General features: G+C 40.2%; 3 protein-coding genes across 3 annotated transcripts; 2 read left to right on the top strand and 1 right to left on the bottom strand.

The window, feature by feature from the left end:
* Positions 1 to 580: 580 nt before the first annotated feature.
* On the top strand, positions 581 to 15,659 carry meltf (melanotransferrin). The gene is made up of 16 exons (XM_078258454.1): positions 581 to 887; positions 1,546 to 1,700; positions 3,270 to 3,369; positions 3,642 to 3,827; positions 3,908 to 4,064; positions 4,793 to 4,860; positions 4,981 to 5,165; positions 5,811 to 5,973; positions 6,086 to 6,228; positions 7,731 to 7,827; positions 7,918 to 8,112; positions 9,210 to 9,363; positions 10,146 to 10,213; positions 10,300 to 10,487; positions 11,166 to 11,358; positions 14,885 to 15,659. Exons 1-16 carry the CDS (start codon positions 839 to 841, stop codon positions 14,944 to 14,946), a joined length of 2,163 nt encoding a protein of 720 aa, XP_078114580.1. The 5' UTR covers positions 581 to 838; the 3' UTR covers positions 14,947 to 15,659.
* A 2,657-nt stretch (positions 15,660 to 18,316) lies between these two features.
* On the bottom strand, positions 18,317 to 19,391 carry LOC144523125 (protein NCBP2AS2-like). Its single transcript, XM_078258452.1, has 2 exons — positions 19,290 to 19,391; positions 18,317 to 19,163 (listed from the first exon to the last, which is right to left on the bottom strand). Exon 2 carries the CDS (start codon positions 19,088 to 19,090, stop codon positions 18,785 to 18,787), a length of 306 nt encoding a protein of 101 aa, XP_078114578.1. The 5' UTR covers positions 19,091 to 19,163; positions 19,290 to 19,391; the 3' UTR covers positions 18,317 to 18,784.
* A 141-nt stretch (positions 19,392 to 19,532) lies between these two features.
* On the top strand, positions 19,533 to 21,342 carry fkbp2 (FKBP prolyl isomerase 2). The gene is made up of 2 exons (XM_078258451.1): positions 19,533 to 20,109; positions 21,251 to 21,342. Exon 1 carries the CDS (start codon positions 19,665 to 19,667, stop codon positions 20,079 to 20,081), a length of 417 nt encoding a protein of 138 aa, XP_078114577.1. The 5' UTR covers positions 19,533 to 19,664; the 3' UTR covers positions 20,082 to 20,109; positions 21,251 to 21,342.
* The last annotated feature ends 1,687 nt before the right edge of the window (positions 21,343 to 23,029 follow it).

The raw sequence follows: 23,029 nt of genomic DNA, 5'->3' as shown, positions 1-23,029 counted from the left end.
GTACATACAATATATAGGCCTACATACCTATACAAATAAACACGCTGTTGTCATTCTCACTAAAACAATCAGAGAGAGAGCCATAGAAAAATGATCAATACATAAATAAACAAGAGAAAGAAACAGGGGCACTGTATCACATCCACAGCTGATAACAGACTAAATCATATTTTGTTTAGAAAGCCAATAACTGATGGAGTAAATGACATCACAACCAGAGTGAGTAGGATTAGCTTTTGCCCGGTAAAAAGGCTCAGTTCCCAGTATATGTGAATCGCTGACTTGATTAACCTTCATGTTCTGTTCAGGACAACCTATTAAAAGTCAGAGACAAGGTCAAAGTTGTCAACCAAACAGACTCCTTTTGTCTCTGTGTTGTTCCTCTCAGAGTAGTGGGTCAGTGACCAACAGCCTCACTGTGTTGGCTTGAATCCCTTCATTCCTTTTCCCCATCAGTGGAAAAGCACCACACAGAAAAGCAGAGGTGGAGTTCTCTGACTGTAAAAGACCTCTCTGTCCAGACTTTGGCCTGCAGTCAGGAAGCAGCGGCAGAGACGTGTCAGACCAGGTACACCAGAGAGGCATGCTTCATAACCTCTATACTGAGCTTTGAATACTCGAGCTGAGAGCCGTGTGACTCCTGATTGACATGTTGTAGATGTGGAGTTGTAAATTACTAAAATATACAGCCTCCACTGCTTCTCTGAGCTTCGCACGAGGACTTTAAGCCGTGTCTTAAAGATAGAAGTTGGACTTTGACTCAAGAGTCATCATATATAGTTGAGGAGAGAAAAAGGAGGTTATTTTACCTAAAAGCGAGAGGAAAAGAGAAGCGGCCATGGCCATGTGGAGGACAGTGGGAGCTCTGCTGCTAATACTACAAACTGGTAAGAGCTGATTTTTTTTTTTAAACTACAGTATAGCCACTGTAAAGTTGCACAAAATCTCACATCTTTGGATATATATATAATTTATATTTTATATATATATATATATATATATATATCATTTATATTTTATATATTTTTTATATTAGTTTTTTTGGAATTATTAAAGAAAATGCATAAATTGTCTGTTCTGACAGTTTTAAGCAAAGCCATGTCTACTTATGACCATGTGTACAGGTTGCATCTTAAAGATATTCCCTTCTCAGTTTGTTTAATTTGAATAGTTTTTAGAAGTCTTAAGAGGTAAAGCTCTTCAGTATTTCACAAAAAAACAAAAGTAAAATGTGAGAAACATCAGAAAACATATTTAAAACACATTGTTTTCCATCTTAGTATTCATTATGTCATCCCTGAGATTTATATTGTGACCCTTTGAGGGGTCCTGGTTGGGGAGCACTGTACTGATGCAGAGAGTACAGTGGAAATGGCAGAATATTGTCATAGTTGTTGGATACTAGAATCATGGAAGGGTTTAATAAGAGAATGATGAGTGTTCTTTGCGCGTGTGTGTGTGTGTGTGTGTGTGTGTGTGTGTGTGTGTGTGTGTGTGTGTGTGTGTGTGTGTGTGTGTGTCTCTCTCTCTCTCTCTCTCTCTCAGTGTTTGGCCAGAGCAGCATCGCATGGTGCACCATCTCAGATCCAGAGCAGAGGAAATGTCAGGCCATGTCGCAGGCTTTCGCCGATGTCTCCATCCATCCGTCTCTCCGCTGCGTCAACGGATTGACAGTTGAGGGCTGCGTTCAGAAACTACAGGTCAGATTTTGACAACAGGAACTTTAATTGAATACATCTTGAGGTCAACATGAATAGGTTGTGACTATAGTCGCTGCTTCATAACCATACAGTCTTTTTGCACTGTATAATATATTATTAATGTAGTTACATTAATCAGTCAGGACATCAGAGAACTCATTAGCTAATAAAATACTTTGAGTGGCAGAACACACAATCAGGCATCAGATAACAAGGCCTATAAAGTTGCAGTTAACTTGGTAATAGGTGATAAAGTTATCAGGCAGCACACTGGGTTGTTTATGACAACCACAAACTGGAAGATTTCTGATCTGACAACAGGATTGTCCTAGTTACCAGAAGCTGAACTTGGAGTGAAACCTATATACAGTCTATAAGTGAAACACAAGCGTTAATGTGTGAATTATTTCCCCATAAGTAAATACCTGATATATGTAGGGCTGCACGATATGACCTAAAATCAAAAACACGATTAATTGCACATTCTACCTCGATAACGATAAATGAACGAAAATTAATCACGTTGTTCTAAAACATCTTTTCTGAAGCCAAAATGTGTCCAAGCGATGGGCACTGCGTTTTTTGTTGCTCAGTTGACTCGTACTTGGTGTTTGAGTTATCTTCCATTATGCTTTCCACGGTCAGGGTGAAGTCACGTGACTACACACGCGGTAGAATGTTTTTAAGGAGAAAGTAGGCCTATCAACAGGAATAAATTATCAATATTATCGTCATGGGAAAAATACGTCGATAACAGATTCAGAATTTCGATGTCGATACATTTTCAATTATCGTCCAGCCCTAGATATATGTACAAAAAGCTATTAAAGCTACATTGTGTAAGAATTTCTCCCATCCAGCAGTGAAATTGTATATGACAACCAACTAGCCCTCCCATTCCAAGCGCATTTTAACTCCTACGGTGGCCGTATTATTCCAAGAAGTACGACTTTGTCCACTTGCTTTGCCTGTCGCGTTGTTGTTTTAATATTCTTTTTAACTTCCTTGGCGACTCTGTTATCTTCTCGCCCTCCCCGGCGTTCGTCACAGTGCCACTGAGTTTAAAAGCGCGAAAGGCAGAGGTATGTCCCTCTTTGGCTAATGTATTTTAAAGATGGAGGCGCAACATGGCGGCTGTCATTCGAGCGAGTCACTCGTATGTATTCTGAATGATTCTGAATGGCAGATTCTACGTGTACGAGAATACTTTGATTAGTTGGTGGAAGTAATTACACATGAATGAGGTCATATTTGTGAAAGAACAAAGGGGTTTTTGCTAAGAATCAACTCAAAACATTACACAATGGAGCTTTAAGTATTCCTCTCAAACACATATCTAATCGTTCATCTTCTTATTTTAAGAGGAAAGATATGTTCGTTTAGTTCCAGAGCTAAATTTAACAAAAGCTTCACAAGGCCACAAAAACTCCCAATGTTTCTTTATAAAATGTCACTACATTTCGTTCTTATGTACTTATGACATGTGCAATGACAATAAAGTTGAATAAGAATACGAATAAAATGATATTTATAACATAATTAATTTTTTTCTTTGCTGTGTCCTTGCAGAAAAAAGAAGCAGATGCCTTGTCCATGTTTGGCACTGACATCTACAGACTGGGGGAGAGCGCTTCCTTCAAGATGGCTGCCAGTGAATCAAAACCTGATGGTAAGATTGAACAAATTCAGTAACACTTTTATTTTGCGTTATTTATCGTGGGCAACCTGGAGTAAGTTAATTCAGGCAGGCATGTCCTGAGTTATCACATCTGTTACCTTGATTTTTAATCTCTGTACTGCATGTGGGATATTTCAAAACAGGAGTTGTAGTCTGCACTTTGATCTCCTAGATTCTATTTCCATTGCCTGGTAATAAGAGCACCGAGCCAAAATGTCATAGGCTTCATATGTGTGTTAACACCTGTGCTGTTGTTGCCCCAGGTACCGGTGCCTCCTACTATGCAGTTGCTGTGGTGAAGAAAGCGAATTCTGGCATCAACATCAACAACCTGGCAGGAAAGAAGAGCTGCCACACTGGCAAAGGCCGAACAGCTGGCTGGAATATGCCTTTAGGATACCTCATAGACCAGGGCTACATGTCTGTGATGGGCTGCAACATCCCACAGGGTAGAAAACATGCACTATACATATACATACATAGACATACATACAGAAAGCTGCAGAGATGTGTGTGTTTGTGTGGTCAGGTGTGGCAAATTTCTTCAATGCCAGCTGTGTCCCGGGAGCACACGAGGCTGGTAACCCTGTGTCTCTGTGTCAGCTGTGCAAAGGCGATGACAACGGACAGCACAAATGTGAGATGAGCAACAAAGAGAGATACTTCAGCTATGAAGGAGCTTTCAGGTAACACACACAAGTTACAGTTCTACCGAACTGTGTGTTTACATGTTCACTCCGAGACCTGTCAAGTCCTTCCTATCCTCTACTATTACCAGTATTAGTACAGGTTTGAACTATGACTTCTCAATAAATATTTATATCTCTTATATAACAAATTTAATCTTAAGGGTATCAATCTAAGCGATAATAAGAGTTTATTAATAATGCAATTTTATCTAAATGAATGTGCAATAAACACTAGTACTGTCTCCCACTGGCCTTGTAAATTATACATCCCACATTATACATACATTATACATAATTCCATATAAATAAAAAAGCTGTTTTGAGAATGAAAGGTTTCAGGGCCGTTTTAGGGTACAGCTCTGGTGCTTGAAAAAATGTAAGTTTTGCCTAAGTTTAGGCTTTATTGTCTGGGAGCCTTTTCTGTGCAAAATTGAATGTCAATCTATCTAATAGTTGTGGAGATAGCCTATTATGCTGGAGTAAAGTGGCGGACCAAAACGGCCGATAGACATAAACCACCCCTAGAGCCACTCTGCTAGCACGGTTAAAAACACAAGCAGGTACAATACAAAAGTGTGTTAGCATTCTTTGTGACAGAAAGCAAAGCATGTTTTATAAAAGACTGGATCTGAGGAACACTAACACTTTCAAAGCAACTGGTGTAACATTCTGCAAGTAGCTTGCACCTTTAATTCTGAACCTCTCTTTCATGTTTCTCTCCGTAGGTGTATGGCTGAAAATGCAGGAGATGTGGCCTTCATCAAACACACAACTGTCGAGGAGAACACTGACGGTAACGTCTGAGTTAACTGGATAGTCATTAATTGGTTATTACAGTAACTAGTGACACATTCAGCCACTTTGTCGTTAGCTTGTGGGCATGTCTGTTGGCTTACTATTTATTTATCACCAGGTCATGGTCCAGTCTGGGCAAAACCACTGTTGTCATCGGACTATGAGCTGTTGTGTCGTGATGGAACCAGAGCTCCTGTCTCTCAGTGGAAAACATGCCATCTGGTCCGCGTCCCATTTCGTGGGATTGTTGTCGGCAATGACGTCACTCCCTCTGTGGTGTTTAACATGCTGACGGAGGGCCTGGTACGTCCAAGCAGCTCACTGTGGTAACACCCACAAACAGAACTGTTGCTAAAGTATCTTAAAGTGCTCATGTTATGCTTTTTGGCTTTTTCCCTTTCCTTTATTGTGTTATATATATTTTTGTGCATGTAATAGGTTTACAAAGTCAAAAAGCCCAAAGTCCACCCCAAAGGGACTTACCATCTTCCAAAGAAAACACTGTTCACACACTGCTCCAAACAGCTCTATTGTAGTCAAGCCTTTACTTCCGTGACAAACGTGCGTCATTTTGTAACACGTTATAATGCTCGCCTAGCTGCCAGCGTGGCACTCCCTCATACTCTGCTTCTGACTAGCTAGCAGTGCTTACCTAGGTACTGAGCATGTGCAACTCCCAACAAAGATGGAACAGAAGTGAGATGTCTCACTCTGTAGCTAAAACAGAGAGCTCAACACACAGGGTGAAAAGAGGAGCTGCAGCAATGTGTAGTACAACAAAAATATGGTGGTTTTTGAAAATTATACCTATTCTGATACAACCTCTAAATACAATTATGAACCTGAAAATGAGCATAATATGAGCACTTTAAGACACAGTGAATGAGCAATCAGACTTGCATTTAACCACATTACTGTGAGATTCTATTTGTGACATGCTGTCTGCAGAAAAAGTCAAGCTTCAACATGTTTTCGTCTGCGGCGTATGGAGGAGGAACTGTACTCTTCTCAGAGTCATCTTCCATGTTTCTGGGGGCCGAGTCAGACCCCAAGAAGTGGATGGGTCGCTTCTACGATAATGCCCTGAAAGCCATGGACTGTAAACCTGAAGGTGAAATAAAAATGTTAAGCCTGTCTAGTTACCTGGGCTAGCTACCTATCCTCCTACCTATCATCTTTTTTTCCTCCTTCACTACCCACCCATCTATCTACAAATATCCCAGGTGTCCTGCGATGGTGTGTGTTGTCCAGCGGTGAGCAGCAGAAGTGTGCTGACATGGGCGTGGCCTTCAACAGTAAAAGTCTGACTCCAGACATCAAGTGTGTCTACGGCGACTCTGTGACTGACTGCATGAAGAAAATCAAGGTAACAGATGTTTCTTACTGCAGGTTTGCTGAAGAACAGCTACAGTGGTATTCATTCTCTCCAAATTAAAACATTAAACACTCGAGTCTGATGTAGACTAGAATTTTTAGACTCATACTGGTATTTATGTTGACAGTTTATATTTGTAACACACAACACAAACAATTGTAATATTGTTCACTTTTGGTGATCAAATTTGGTGACAAACTATGAAACAGCGACACTGATTCTAACAATAAATCAGAGGCGTGGACCTGAGTCATATGACTTGGCCTGGAGCGGGCCCGGTGCCACGTGTGGTCTTACAAGCCCCCTCAGTTGTATTTTTTTGCCACCTCAGTTTACCTCATAACGATCCTAAGGCCTGCAGATATACTGTCTTTCAGAGGCTGTAGCAGGCTAGAGTGAAGACATATGGAACTAGATAATGAATCCATTGGTACCAGCAATTACATGATAGCTTTTTAGGAAGGGGGGTAAATAAGGCTCCACAGTTAGGCTGAATGTTATTAAATTTAAAAAAAATAGCCCCCTCACTAATTTTAACAGCCCCCATAGTCATTTTATCCTGGCTCCTGGTCTGGAATGATGACAGACTTTAGACTTGACTTGACAAAAGAGTTTTTTTGTGATTGTTGCATGCAAAAATCCTTGATTATGCGGCACGTTTTCTTAAAAAATGCGATGGAATATGCGGGATATTTATGTAATTTTATGCGATGAAATTGCGGGAACTTGCAAAAACTGCAGTTTCATCATGGCTTCATCGCGGGGTTTGCAGCTTTTCGATGATGTTCACGTCACGTAATTACATCACTTCATAACGTGTATATATATATGTAATATGCAGACTTTGGCTGATTATGCATTGAATTATGCGATCGCATAATCACGTTTTTCTGGAGGGACTGAAAAAAAAAAAATAAAGACTTGCAACTTGATCATGCTGTGCAAGCAGGAGGGAAAGATACCGTGTCATTGCAGGGCAGCAGACAGATGACACCTGCTGGTGCAGGAAAAGTCTGGCCAACTTTTCCTCCAAAATGGAGTCAAATTTCTTGTCACCTATCAGCCAACATACACCAATACCATATATATGTGTTAACAACCAATATCAAGTTATCGCAGATCAGACTGGTCATACTGATATATCCATCAGTCTTTTTAAAGCAACACTAAAGCACTTTTCCCGCTTCGGTCCCCCTACAGGTTGGAAGCGGAATTGTCCATTACCACTGTTGTAATGTCTCATTATGTCTCATTCGAACTACAGATCCGCTACCCGATCTGGCAAACTTGCATAATGTAATGCAATGGACAATTCCGCTTCCAACCTGTAGGGGGACCAAAGCGGGAAAAGTGCTTTAGTTTTGCTTTAAGTCTACAGTAGATCACAGAAATCAGTGGCAACTAAATAAAAAGACCAACTGATAGCTTTTTTCTAGCTGTTCTGGCATCTTACTTATACCAATCTCTGCTCTTCCTTTTACTTTTTTGTGTAGAACAACGAGGCTGATGCCGTCACTCTGGATGGAGGTTACATCTACACAGCAGGCAAAGAGTACGGCTTGGTCCCTGCTGCAGGCGAGAGCTACACAGGTGAAAACACAAACACACACAGACTCACACTCAAAGTCACACATTCTTGTTTTAAAGACAACAGATACAGGTTGTTGTTTTGTTCTCTAGAGGACCGTGATGGTTCCATGTATTATGCAGTCGCGGTGGTGAAAAAAAGTAGCACTGACATCCGTAACCTTGACGACCTGGGTGGCCGTCGCTCCTGTCACACCGGATACGGTCGCACCGCTGGCTGGAACGTTCCCGTAGCAATGCTGATGGAGAGAGGCCTGATCACCCCTCAGCACTGTCAGGTGCCCCAAGGTCAGTGGGATATTGGTGTGCGTGCGTGTGTGCGTGCGTGCGTGCGTGCGTGCGTGCGTGCGTGAGCAGAGGTGATAATCTGTTGGAAATGGAGTAGTCAGAACTGATAGGAATGTATAGTCAAATGCTGACAATCGATGAAATGTAAGAATGTGGTGAAAGATGTTTTTAAAAAACTAGGGCTGTCAATCGATTAAAAAATGTAATCTAATTAATTAATTACATACTCTGTGATTAATTAATCGAAATTAATTGCATACATAATTAACGGTGCCTGAACCAATACTTTTTAAGAAAGTAAAAAAAGAAAAGAAAAAAAAAGGGTACAAAACAACAGTTGTTGAATGGCTTGTTTATTGCTAAGGTCATATGGTCAAAATTAAATGATTTAATAATAACGTATAACAATAACAATAACAATAACTTATTTCACTAGTAAATTGCTGTTGAACGACAAAAACAACAACCAGATAGGAAAAGGACATTTACAATAAGTTCAAATGCACCACGAGGCTTTACCACTTTCATTGAACGCACCGTCTGTGTTGTTTCTCTGACGGCAGCTGCAGATTGTTACATACCGGTGTTGAATCCTCTACAGTAAAACACAGTCAAACTTTACACCGTTTAGCGTTAGCTGTCAGCATTTTAACCGTGTTTAATCCAGCTACTAGCTAGCGGTAGGCTAACGTTAGCTGTTGTCGAGTATAGTGTTAACTAGCTAGCGGTAGGCTAACGTTAGCTGCTGTCGAGTAGTGTGTTAACCAGCGTCACATGCAGCGGGGTTTGTGTTTCCTGTAATGTCTGTTTCAGAGCAGCAGAGAGAAGAGCAGACATATCAGTGGCACCAGATTTTCGTCTGTATGCAAACGTCAATATGGAATGGATTAATCTGCGTTAATTTCTTTATTTTTTCTCAGATTAATTAATCGAAATTAACGCGCTATTTTGACAGCCCTATAAAAAACTAAACAAAATTATTTAAAACAGAGAAAGAAAGTATTTCTTGCATTTGGGTTATAAAACTTATTTAGTTTAAATGCCTGAATTTTCCATTCAGTCTTGATTTTCTATTTTCTGTTTCCCATGATGCTCAGCGGTGGGAGGGTTCTTCAAGGAGAGCTGCGTACCAGGTGCCAACCAGCCCGGCTTCCCCAGCAACCTGTGTGCTCTGTGTGTGGGCGACAGCTCAGGACAGAACAAATGTGAGAAAGGAAAAGACCAGTATGATGGATACGACGGTGCCTTCAGGTAACATCCCAAACCCCTGCACCTCATCAGGAATACATGTTTCACTCAAGATTTCCCCGCTTTCCCCGTCTTCCCAATTCAAATGTTTCTTTTAATGATATCCTCAATGTTACTTAACATAGAAACACTGGACTCTCACAGATAAAGTCACAATCCCATAGGTCTATGTTATGACCACCAGTTTTAATTATTTCCACTTTGTTTCTGAGAAGTCTTGTTTTGTCCACTAGCTCTAAATGCTAGAGTACCCATGAGCCCCAGTCAGAGGCACAAATCAGAGCAGTAGCACATTCAAAATACGTTGTTGTTGAATTTGGCTAAAAACACGACGCTATAGCTGCTGCATTTATCCAAAATTTATCCAGAATCCAGAATTTATTGATTTAAGGTGCAGATTGTATTGTCAGTGTAGCTAGTTAAGACCGAAAACTAGTCTTTAGCTTTCACACATCATGATTGGATGTTTCTTCCTGAAATGCACTTTGGGAGTTGTTATCTTCTTTTTATGTACACAGCCTATGACTTTTCATCACAGAACCAGATATTGTCTAGTGCGTTGTTTATCTTTTGTTCTGATAATTCCACCGGGAGAGATTTACAGTAGGCCGATTCAAGCTAAAATTGTCAGTCATGTAACTTTGTCAATGGAAAAATGAATTTGACTTTTACTTCCGGAAAATAGGGCACCTGAAATAGCTTCTCCAACTTCATCTTTATTGCCTTCAATAGAAAAGTTACTTGAACTTTTGTCATACACTACGTGTGTCTACCTGTCAATTCAGGTGTCTGGCGAAGGGAGAAGGAGATGTGGCCTTTGTGAAGCATACTACTGTCTTCCAAAACACTGATGGTAAGACAACTTCAAAATATAAAAAGGTTATCCTGTTAAGGGTCTCATAGTTTTAAGGGACATCTCTTGTGTGTGTGTGTGTTCAGGGAACTCTGGTGAAACGTGGGCAGTGGATCTCCTGTCTACAGACTTCCAGCTGCTCTGTTCTCAGGGTAGTAAAGCAGAGGTCACACAGTACAGATACTGTCACCTGGCTAGAGTCCCCTCCCATGCTGTAATGGTACGGCCCGACACCAACATCCACGCTGTCTATGGACTCCTGGACCGTGCACAGGTAAGAGAGTTCATACGTCTGAACTGTTAGTGAGCGAGTCAGAGGGTGAAAGCCGCCAAAGTGCAGAGACCTGAAACTGAATTACGATAGGTAATCATCCACAGTAACTGAATTTACAGTATTAGGAATCAATAGTTGGCTGCCAGAAAGCCTCAGAATAAATGAGCAATGTTATCTGACAATCTAATCCAAAAGACAAACAAGCAGACATAAATGTGGTTTCATTAAATGTTGTTGTTTTTCTACATTTTTGTACTTTAATTAAGAGAAGTGGGTTTAGCTCTGCGTTGTGTTTTGTTGGTGTACTAGAGATCAGCATCAGAATAACCTTCTTTTCTCAGGGAAATGTCCAGAACGAAGAGGAAGTAAAATTAGCATAAATTCAACACATATAGTTCGTAAAATAAAACTAGTGATAACAAGTGATATACTTCGTGTTAGAACACAGAACATGTCTTTCCTTCCTTGTATGTATTCTACATTAGATCATACGGTAGGCTACTCCCACAAAAATACATGCAACATGAAAACATAATAGGAAATATAACATTGGAAGTGTACAATTCTCCAATTGATCCACATAGGATTTCACAGGAATGGCTGAAACTGAAATGTAGGAAATCAATTGTGTCAGTTCTGGTGTTTATTCAGTTTCTCTTTATCTCTGTTTCCCTGTAGGCATATTTCGGCAGTGACACAGGTCCTGGTTTCAAGATGTTTGACTCGCAGACCTACAAGGGCACAGATCTCATCTTCAAAGACTCCACTGTTCGCCTTGTGGGCGTTGCTGACAGAAAGAGCTACCAGGAGTGGCTGGGCCAGGGCTACATGGACTCACTGGTCAACATGGAGTGTAACTCATCGAGCACAGGTAAAACCACACAACTTTGAATACATCATTCCTCACAATCCAATGTCAATCAAAGTGATTGCTGTTTTCAGTGTTTCGAATATATATTTTACTTCTGTGGGGGTATGAGACAAAGTAACTAAAGTTGAATTGAAAACCCAAATTGTTGCTGTTATTGTCCATGACAATAGCAATATGATCCACTTACACATTTCTAAATTAAACAAAAACACAGACTGTATAGCAAGGAATGGATGTTCTTTGATTGATTTAAAGGTGTAATATGTAATACTGAGAGCTAGTGTTTAAAATAGTTACTGCAGTACAAATTCAAAATACTGGAGAGAGTCGTCTCCCCAGACTCGAAGTTCACGTTGGTTGCCAGGCTGAGACCGGAGCATCCAACAATGTTGCTGAGCGCTTGTCTCACATAGCCAGACATTACTACAAGATGCTGGCTATATTGACAGTCATAAAAGCCCATGCTCAGGCGGAGCTCTGTACCTAACTGACAGACACACTTTTTTGGCTTAGAATTACAGTAAGAACCGCTAAAAACCCCACAACCTCGCTGTCCTCTCCATAACTACGATAGGAACCGCTAAGAATACCACTACTTTACCGTCCTTTTCCACCCAACTGAAATACACACTTTATTGGCTTAGAATTATGGCAACAATTGCTAAACACACTGCCAACTCACGGTCATCCAGATTTACAGCCTTCCTCTCTTGGCTTCAAATAACTCACCGTTGTCGGCTACGGCCACTGAACAGGCTACACGTTGTAAACAGCTGTGGCCCGCTTGCTTGGTCCTCTGCTAACGTTAGCAGTTAACAGGGTTAGCATGGCGGCGTTAGCCAGGACCAGTCGGGATCACTTTACTGGCTGTGTCTCAATTGTTTTTGCGAGTAACCAACTCGGGTACTCTAGCTCATTCAATGTGAGTACATAAATGTTGAAATTACATAAAATGCCCGTCCCTTGTAGCTGTGATAAATTAGCCTGAAAATAATCCTTACCTGTTCAGGAGGAAATTAGCCAACTCTGTGTCCTTTTGGGCTCTAAGCTGTCTCCATCTTTCAAATGCATCTCCAATATTTACCCGGGGTTTGTTACGTCTTTGGTCACACAACTGTTGGAAACATGCTGTTTCTTTTTAGGTCGGTTAGAATCTATCTCCGTTGATCCTGTTTGTTTGTTTGCTGCTTTCATGGCTGTCCTAACGTTACAACTGTGGCGCGCTGGGTTTACGTTTTTACATATCTGGCAACCCGGCCTGGATGTCAAATTGGGCAGTTGATAACAACACACAGGCCAAAACACAAATTTCAAAAAGAGAAAATACTGGCATTAGCATTGTTGTCAGAAAAGATAGTATTTCAACTTAGCATGTTTCCTTAATTCCTGAAAAAACTGATCAGTTGGCTCCCCGAGGTCCAAAAAGTACCTCGGGACACACCAAAGCAACGCCGACTTGAGTGTACGTTCTGTGCGTGCGCAAGACGTAATACGTCTCCATAACAGCAGGCGGGGCTAATCTGTATTGTCACCCAAAAAACTAAAACCGGCAGCTGATTGGACGAACGTGTCACGTGGGTCTGGCTGCTCCCAGATTTTTCAACCAGGTATAATGGCGGCTTCGTTCGGAAAACAATCTCATATTTTACGAAGATAGTTCACCGAAACGTGTTTCTGAAAACATTTTGAGCGAGAAATAGGCCATGCAGTTGCTGAATCTGTCTTCATTTCAAATCGACAAAGGTCAGTTTAAAAGATTTTCGTCAGATTCTGAGAGGCATTAGTCAGGCTCATCCCGCTCATCATTTCCGGGTTAGCCCTCCACCAATCAGATTGGCCATTGAGTCTGACTGCCCGCCTTCCGATTCAACATGTCAAATCGGCCCAAATGAAGGCCGACGGCTCGAGTCACTGACCTCGCCAGACTGTCCGACGGCCGATTATCCGGTTGGTGTGTCAGGGCCATTAAAGGAATAGTTGGACATATTGGGGAATATGTTTAATCGTTTTTTTTTTGCCAAGTGTTAGATGAGAAGAATGATACCACTGTTCGTACGCTAAATATGAAGCTACAGCCAATAGCTGGTTAGCATAGCTAACAAGTGGAAACAGTTAGCCTGGCTCTGTCCAGTGTACATATTTAACAAACAAGATATTTGTTAATAAGTAAGCTTAAGAAATGTTGGTTGGTGGATTCTTACAGCTCGGACTAAGCCAGGCTAGCTGTTTCCCTCTCTTTCAAGTCTCCTGGCTCCAGCTTCATATTCATCCTACACAGTGGAGTAACGAGCCAACACCGGGCCCCTAAGCAGGATTATCAAGGCGGGCCCCCCTACTACAGCACGTGATGACAGCGCAATGTCCACGAGTAGGCTACCATCAATAGGACAGGATAGGATCATAGAGACACAGCATATAAGAGATGAGATGACAAAATCAGGAGTAGCCTACGCGCACCACAACAACGACAACAAAAAAACACTTGTGAATGCGCACCATCACACATGAAAAAACACAAAGGGCAGTCCCTCCAGGATTTCGTGGCCTTTTTTTTTAGATTATTGTTGTTGAAAAAAAGGAAACTTGTTTTGGGGATTAATTAATTACTCTGGGCTGAGATTTCCTAGGAACTTTACCAAAAAGGCTCAGGATGCTGCAAATGTTGGTGTAATATGAAAATGGCTGGTGGATTTAAGACAAAAAGTAATAATTTATTGAATGAATCAAATAATAAAAAAACGACTGTAGCTGTCCTCAATTTAGGTCATCCTGTACGTCTCATCTCCGATTTTTCCTGCATCGTGTGTGTGTGTGTGTGTGTGTGTGTGTGTGTGTGTGTGTGTGTGTGTGTGTGTGTGTGTGTGTGTGTGTGTCAGTCGCGGGGGGGAACTCAACAGCCCCGCCCGCTGCAGAGATCAGACAGGATGTAAACAGCAGCAGCTTTCAGTGACTTTAGAGTGAAAAAACGTTACAGCGTACATTGATGTAAAAATGTTTACAGGTTGGCAGGACGGTCTGAAATGTTCTGCACGGTCTTTCGTTGTACGTTTTGTTGGTAAATGTGAGATGTTGGAGTCACACATAGACGTATAGGCCTATATTGCAGCACAGCACAGGCTAGTGTTTAAGGTGACTGTGTATAAAAGGACAATCAGTAAGGTGTTGTTAAAAGAAAAAGATTATGTCATGCTGTAGTGAGATGTGTTTTCTTTTCTTCTTTCATCAAAATCCAGCCAAGAGTGTCTGAGATACTACACACAAAATAATTGACAAATGGATGAACAATGACGCAGCCGCTTGGGTTGCTACATTGTTCATCCCATATTTATGTATAATTTTGAAAATGCAGCGATGAGATGAATCACTCAATCATCAAAATGTATGGACAGATTATCGAAGGAAGACTGAAAGATTTATCCATAAATAAAGACACTAAAAGACAGTTTAGGGAAGCTACCTCACCTTACCTAACTTTACCTACAGTAAAACCTCTATAATATTTCCCATTTTTTCCTCTCTTTGACAGTGATGTCCTCTGTATGGCTGCTGGCCCTGTTCAGCGTCATGCTGACCAACATCTGGATGTAATGTGACACAGGCGTCCAGCCTTCTCTCCTTCTCCTTTCCTCCTCCATTTTCTCTATTCCTCAACCTTCACCTCTTTCCTTTTCCTGTTTCCCTCCCTCTTGCTCCATGTCTGGCTTTTCTGTCCATTTTGTCTTAATCTTTTCTCCAATTTTAACACAAATATCTTCAGATTATAACCTTCTTTATATCACCCATCAAAGCCGTAATCCATTCCAGTTTAGCCCTGCTTTTCTGGAAACCTTTCTTTCCCTGAATTTGTGTTTTTGTCTTAAAATTGCATAATTCCTACCTGATTGTGTTATTTTAATATATGAGAAGATGGCATGTGGAACTGCCGTTGTATATAATTGGTGCTGGTGTTAAAATGAAGCACATAGTCTCCTGTTTTTGTGGCAGATAAGCGAGTTTAGCTGACAAAGGACTTTCAGCCCGTGTGAATCAGACATGATGAGAGAAGGTGCTGCTGCCACTTTGTTTACTGAAGGTGAGCTGCCATATCAGTGTGTATGCTGCCACCTGTTACATTGCTTTAGTGGGTGGTGCATGCCTGTCTCTCCAAAGCTAGGTTTACAAAGAACGGGTTGATTCTGATTTTAAACTTCACATGAGCCACAGATAATGTTTTAGCTTCTGGTTTACCAAAGAGTCCCTCATAAGATCTGGATCACTTTACTGTCTATCTTGTAAATGTGTACATTTTGAGATCAGTGACCAGGCCCCTTAAACAAATGTTTAAAAGACATGCAGTGACTGACCCTAGATCAGCTCCCGGGCTCCCCCATTGCCAAAGGCTTTGTGTGAATATAAAATTAAGTTTGCTGTTCTGCTGCTACTTGCTCTGTGAGTACTACTAACCAACACTGCCTTACCTTAGTTTAGGCAGTGTTTCTATAAGCTAATGCCATATCAGTGAATATGCACTAGTGTTGCCTCCACGCAGAGCTGTGCTGGGGATAGTGTGATGATGAGTGACTGAGTGTTTGTCCATAGGCTGTCTGCTGCATTCTCCTCAAATACCTAAACATCAAGAAAAAAGTAATTTAGATCTGGCTTGACTCTTATTATTTTCTTATTATTTTGTATTATTGACGGGAACTGCTTTAGCAGCAGATAGTCAGAATACCTCCCACCTGCAGCCATTTTTCATCTTTTTAGCATTTCAATTTAAACAATTGAACACAAATGGAGTGGGCAACTCTGACATACTGGTCAGGTACCATCAGATTTGGGTAGAACATGCAGAAAACATCCTGTGGTTTGTGCTGGGCAGTGAATGAGTTTTTGTTTGTCTGGATGGTTTAAGTTAAAGAGGAATTGGTGTCAGTTGAAGAAAGACAACATGCATTCATTTGTTAATGTAAATTCAAATGTTATACTTTAAAAAGAATGCTGTTTTCCTTGCTTGTTTATTTGACTTGGAGTAAGAAATATATTAGGGTTAAAAGAAAATAAATGTTTATAATCAGCTCTCATGTCCAAACCCAAACAAATCACTCCAGAAATGTCTTTCTAACTCAAACTAACCTGTTTATGTCATATCTACTGTACTATCTGCTGCTTGATGCCGTTTCCTGTTTTGAAATATTGATTGGATGTGTATTTTCCTATGTTGAGAGATTTATTTTTATATGAAGTTCAGATGCCATATCAGTGTATATGTACTGACTCATGCTGTCAGAAACAATTGCCTTCTCTTCCTCCTGATAGATGTATTTCTATGTGAAATGATGTAACATGTAACTAATATTTAGTTGCCAGGCCAGTGAGTCTGCACAAGTATTGGTACATAAAGCTGCCGACATGAGCTGTTTTCTGTGCTTGTTCAAATGAAATAAACTATATTAAATGCATTCTGCTGAGCTTTTTTATTCTGAGAACGTCCCGTGACCCTTCTCATGTAGCAAATCTGTCATAGGCCTTTGATCCAGGCTCGTAGAAACAGTTTATTGCCATTTACACAATAAGTGACTTTGGTTTCACCATTTATACAATGATGAGATCAGCAGTAAAATGTGTTCTTTTTTTTGTTTTGAAGTAGTGAAAGTAGAGCTGCAACTAACAATTATTTTCATAATTGATTAATCTTGCTTGGTATTTCCTTGACTAATTCATATAACATGCCCAATGTGACATGTATCACAGATATGACATTTTCTTATATTTACTGTCGGTAAAACAGCAAGCAGCAAATTCTCACATTTGAAAAGCCGAAACCATCAGATGTTTGCTTAAAGAATAATTATATATAACTAAATATAGATTCATGAATCCTCAAAATACCTGCTGAATACTTTCTGACAATCCCCTATTTTAGTAATCATTTTAACTCTACGTGACAGTAAAATATGCAATAACTGGATCAAGGTTTTGTCAAGGCCGAAAGATGGGTGGAATATATGAGGGGAAATGGTCATTGCACATGCTTTGACCAGGCCACTGGTGTAAATGTATGCAGGGGATTGACAAGGTAGTACATGATAACATACATTACTGCAGTGACCAAATGTCACAGGGAGCAATCAGAATCAGAATCAGAATCAGAAAGGGTTTTATTGCCAAGTACGTTTTTTAACACATACAAGGAATTTGTTTTGGTGTTGTTGGTGCACGTAACACATTCTTTAGATGGAATATTAAACAATATAAGTATAGGTATAAACAATATAAGTATAAGTGTATGTACACAGTATGTATTAAGTTAAAAATAAAGAGTAAATAAAGATATAAATAAAAAATAAAGTGCAAAGAGCAATAAAATGTCCTCTTATAGCTCTTATTCTTTCCAGTGTCATATCTGTCATTGTGAAAGTATATGAACTTGTGGAAGTATATGAACTATGAGTTACAACTTGAAGGCAGTGAACTGTGAACTTTACTCCTTCTGACTTTGCAAGTTTGAAAATACTTTTCTTACAATCAGTCCTAAGTCCCTCAGTAGTTGCATTCACATAGGTACACACAAAATTATTTTAACCATCTAAACTTGTAAAATATAGTTTCCATATCTTTTTTTTGTTGCTTTATGCCCGTATCAATGGCAAAGAATATCAATTGACACTGTCTAGCAGTCAAAGTTCTGTTATGTTTATTTATACAGTCACAACAAAATGCATAGTATATATATATATATATATATATATATATATATATATATATATATATATATATATATATATATATCACATTTTTGCAACAAAATTATTTACCAAGATAGCTCATGTACAGATCCATAAAGCTGGCAGGATTGGTGTCACATTTTTTGCCAACAAAATTATTTACCAAGATAGCTTCATGTACAGATCCATAAAAGCTTTTCGGCAGGATTGGTGTCATGGTGCACATGGGTGGAGGGAAATGGAAAAAAAGGCAGTTCCAGGGATCTGTTTTTATTGAAATTACTTTGAATCATCAATTTCATTTATTTATTTATTTTTTTAAACTGCACACTAATCCAAACTTCCACCTCACTTTCCAAGACAATTCCTACTTTTCCACAGGGACATGGAAGATGAAATAAACACATTTTTTTTCCATTTCCATGGATTCTCAGAAATGTGAATGAAGTGAATTTATTTTGTTTAGCCACAGTTTATCATAGAATATCTGGCCATATATTGCAGGCCAGTGTGGACCTCAACAAGCAGCATTCCTGATTATGAACTTGCTCAGCGTCCAACATGTTGCAGTTAACCATCACACTGTTGTCGAGCATTACTGAGACAGCTTGTGCCGTTCAATAAATTACAAAAACATGTTGTCATCTTATAAATAACCGGCCACCCAGGTGCTATCTGTGTATTCCCAGTCTCTTTAACATCCTACAGCAAGCCTGTCCTCTTTATTTCTTGATCTGTCTAGATCCGTCCTTTAATCCCTCCTTCACTTCTTTCACAAATGTCTCTTTGACTCGTCTGAGGCGGCTGCCCATCTCTCCCAGGTCACCAGGGACTCTGCCGGCCTCGTCCCGGACCTGCCGCAGCGTCTGTGACCGCATGACCCGCTCAGAGGCATCCCTGCCGGCTATCTGAGCCTTGGTGATGGCGTAGGCTGTTATCTGGGCCGCCCTGCGAATCGGTCGAGACTCTGCCAACTTCTCAACGACATGGAGGTTGTTCAGGAGGTTAAATAACATACGAGCGAGCATGTTGTCGAGTGTTTCCAAAGATCCTTGATACGTTAGCTGAACGTTAGCCAGTTAGCAGTGCCGTATTTCTGCCCTGTAAGACAACAATAGTTACCTGGAGATATATAATCGTCGACGGTATCTTATACTGTAATGTATGTTGCGTTGTGGTGTACATGTCAGTAACAACTTATATAGCGTGCATAAAAGTTTGACTTACTTCAGCTGAACCGACCATTAGGTTGCGTTAGATGACATAACATACTGTGGTGTGAGGCTGAAGTTGGTTTAGATACGATTCCTTTAAGTTGCCACTTAACATTGCCCTTTGCCCAACGCACGAATCCACAACTCGGAATCTACGAATAAGAAGCTAACTTCAACGTTTTGGCAAACTGTTTTCCGGACCTTTTTGTTGGTAACACCAGCCGGGGAAATACGTCCGGTCGTATCGTACGAATATCCGCTTTCGGTACTAATTTCCCTTATTCATCCCCCGAGAATTTGCGCACGGAGCGTTGAGCTTAGTCTTCTCTCTAAACTAAACTAAACTAAACCCTTCAACACGTGGAAACTGTTAGTGGACTGTGCAGCCATGCAAGTGATTGTGTTGTTCGCCGTGGCCGTGCTGTCTCTGAGCCCGGCGGCAGTGAGCGGAGCCGAGAAGAAGAAGCTGCAGATCGGCATCAAGAAGCGAGTGGACAACTGCCCTATCAAGTCTCGCAAAGGAGACGTGCTGAACATGCACTACACGGGCAAGTTGGAGGACGGAACGGAGTTTGACAGCAGCATTCCCCGCGACAGGCCATTCACCTTCACCCTGGGCACCGGGCAGGTGATCAAAGGCTGGGACCAGGGCCTGCTGGGCATGTGCGAGGGCGAGAAGAGGAAGCTGGTCATCCCCGCCGAGCTGGGCTACGGAGACAGGGGAGCTCCCCCAAAGATCCCCGGAGGAGCGACGCTCATCTTCGAAGTGGAGCTGCTCAGCATCGAGAGGAGATCCGAGCTTTGATGAAGAGGAGATGGCAAACTTTCATCACGTAAGTTATTACAAATGTGTGGTTTGCCCTGCTTTGTATGCAATAGTAAGATGCTCGGTAATAACATTAACCCCATTCATCTCCTTAGCTGCGCATTGTGTAGGCCTAAATTATTCCTGGAATACAACATGGCCTCAGGTTCCTTTTTTGAGGTCGTTTGATAAAATGCAAATTAAATTAGAAACATGCACCATGTAAGCTCCAGATCAAATAAAACCTAGACGTGTCTTTCTTCAAACTAGATTTCTACCCAAAGGAAAATACATCAATATTAGGTACTAAATCAGAATGCACCTTTAATGTTTTCAGAAAACAAACCACATTTTCATTTAAATACTGTTTATGGTCTGGATTTTCAGTTGAAGCTGTTTAATGTATTTACATTAGGTAAATCCGAATCAGATTTAATGGCAAAGTAGGTGTAAACACATACAGGGAATTTAACTCTGGCTTTTTTGTTGCTCTCATACTACACAGAAGTAGAAATGTGGCTAAAAACAAGGCCAACAAAGCTGAACCAGGTAAACTTAAAACATTTGACTACTATTTACAGATATGTGTTGTGTTATTGATCCCCAACACCAGAAATAAATACAGATGAATAGAAAGTAACAGAAATAAAAAATGAAGACGTACAAAACTAAAATAGAACAAGACATGGTTATTTTTGGCATTTTTGACAGTGGATTAGTTTTTTAATATTGTAGGGAAGGTCTGGCAAAGCGAGACTGGGAATAATGGAACAAAAAGGAGCAGCCACAGTGAGCTTTAGAGCTGCAGGCGACAGGAAGTGGATAAAAGTACTCTGGATTTACTATTTAACCTGAGTTTTGAATTTTAAAAGAGAGCTACTTATTCGGAGAAAATCGGCACCCATGCTTCTTTGCACCCTTTGGGTTACATGTTAAATGTTGAGGTGTTGATGTCCTTCAACCTCCATGGCCTCCTGACAGAAAGCATCTGCTCTGCTGAAGTGTGCTTTAGCCACACAATGAATCCTCCCTACCAACTGCGCCTGCTGCTCAAACCCGACCTCTCTGTGAGGGATGACACATACAGATTAATCTAAAAAACAAGCAGTACAGCACAAGTTTTTTTTTTACATACAGTACATGTTTTGAAAAATGCATAAATTTTTCAGGTTCCAGGAGCTGCTGCAGTATTACGTGGAGATCATCTGACCTCTGATAAAGACTACATGGGAAATCCCCTCCCCCCCACAGAGCCACTGTCCTCCTTTCACTGGCTTTGCTTATTGTGCTCTGATTTATTGGTCTGAAGTTTTTATATGATACAAGATGTGGTGTATGTCCTTGGTAAACATGAGTAGACCTGACAGTAAACAGCTAAACCTGGTATTTGGATGTGGGTTGATAAGTGAGTCATGTCCTGCCGTTTCATCTAACAATTATTTTTTAATTGTCTGTGATTTATAAGCAGGTTTATTCATATTTGTACATTCTTTTCATAACACAATTTAGTCAGAAGTCAGGCAGAGGACGAATTAGGATCAATGTTTTTGTTCACTTTCAATATTTGTATTATGATAATAAAATGTTGAATTTACGGGAAACATTGCAGTCATGTGGTTTTTAACAGTTTTCCTTGGCATAACATATGTTTATTTTTACAGATCTTAGCCGTTAGACAAATACCTCCTGATTGTGGAACAAAATACAAGAGAGAGTTCTAAGTTTGATACTGGTCTAGACCTAAAGTAGACCTAGTCCTATAGTTGTGAAGTGCAGGCTTTAAAACTCTTTTTACACTTGTAAAGTTGTATGTGAAATCTGATTTATGCACTGAAATGTTAGCTACACCCTATAAATGTACTATAACACTTAATCATTAAGGTTTCTCTACTTATAATTGTGCAGGCTGTTAAGGGCAAATACTGTGTGAATAAAGTCAGCATGTGGTCTTGTTTAGAGTCAGACACAAGTTTATGAAAAGCAAAGGCAAGTAAAAAAGTGTGTGTGTGTATATATATATATATATATGTATGTGTGTGATATATATATATATATATATATATATATATATATATATATATATATATATATATATATATATATATATATATAAAAAAAATACAATAACCAAAACTAATAGTAAAATATCCAAGAGATAAGACCTGGGATAAAATGACAAGTCAAACAAGAGGAGTCTATCAGTAGCCAATCACATAAAATGGCAGCAGCCAATAGTGTGGCACCACATCTCCCAGTTCAGCTGCCAGCTTCAATAGTCATGTGACTTGAGGCATTTTAATCAAATGGCTAAAGAATTAGACATCGGTTCTATAAGCAGTCCACACATTTAAAATAACAAATATTAAGCACTTGATTAGATTAAATGCGTGCAAGTGGGTAGGACTGAAAAAGTGCCATTAATTTGTGGGCTCTGACACAATTAGGTCTAATCTATGTCTAAACCCTATCTTTGTTCCATCAAAAAGTGTTTTTGGTTTGTAAAGTGGATTTTTATTATAGCATGCGTTTGTAGAGTGAGATCCAAAAAACACATGACGTGCTTTTATTTTTAATTAAATGTACCGGCGCGTCAAACTAAATCAGTTCATCAAGAACATACCAACAGGGGGCGCCACTCAGTTAATGTAGACGTTGATATCAAGATGTTCCACCCAGAGCCATATCACTCTGGTTCCACCCAGAGTTCTTCAAATATAGAAAGTGCATGTTGGAAGAAATGAAACAATTTAGGATAACAGGAGAGGAGTATAGAACATACTGGAGTGTGGGGAAAGTGGACAAGGCAGAAGATGTTTGGCATGAGACTGATGAACAAAGTCTGACGTAAAAAACAAAAAAAAGTCTGACATACTGGACACTAGGAGCAAACTAACTCCAGAAGATGGCAGTAGTGCAACATTAAGGATACAAGCTCCCGGTAAAAAAAT

The sequence above is a fragment of the Sander vitreus genome, chromosome 9 (assembly GCF_031162955.1).
Source record: "Sander vitreus isolate 19-12246 chromosome 9, sanVit1, whole genome shotgun sequence".
NCBI classification, from domain to species: Eukaryota; Metazoa; Chordata; class Actinopteri; order Perciformes; family Percidae; genus Sander; species Sander vitreus.
The sequence above is the reverse complement of the archived record's forward strand: the minus strand, read 5'-3'. Positions and strand labels throughout refer to the sequence as shown.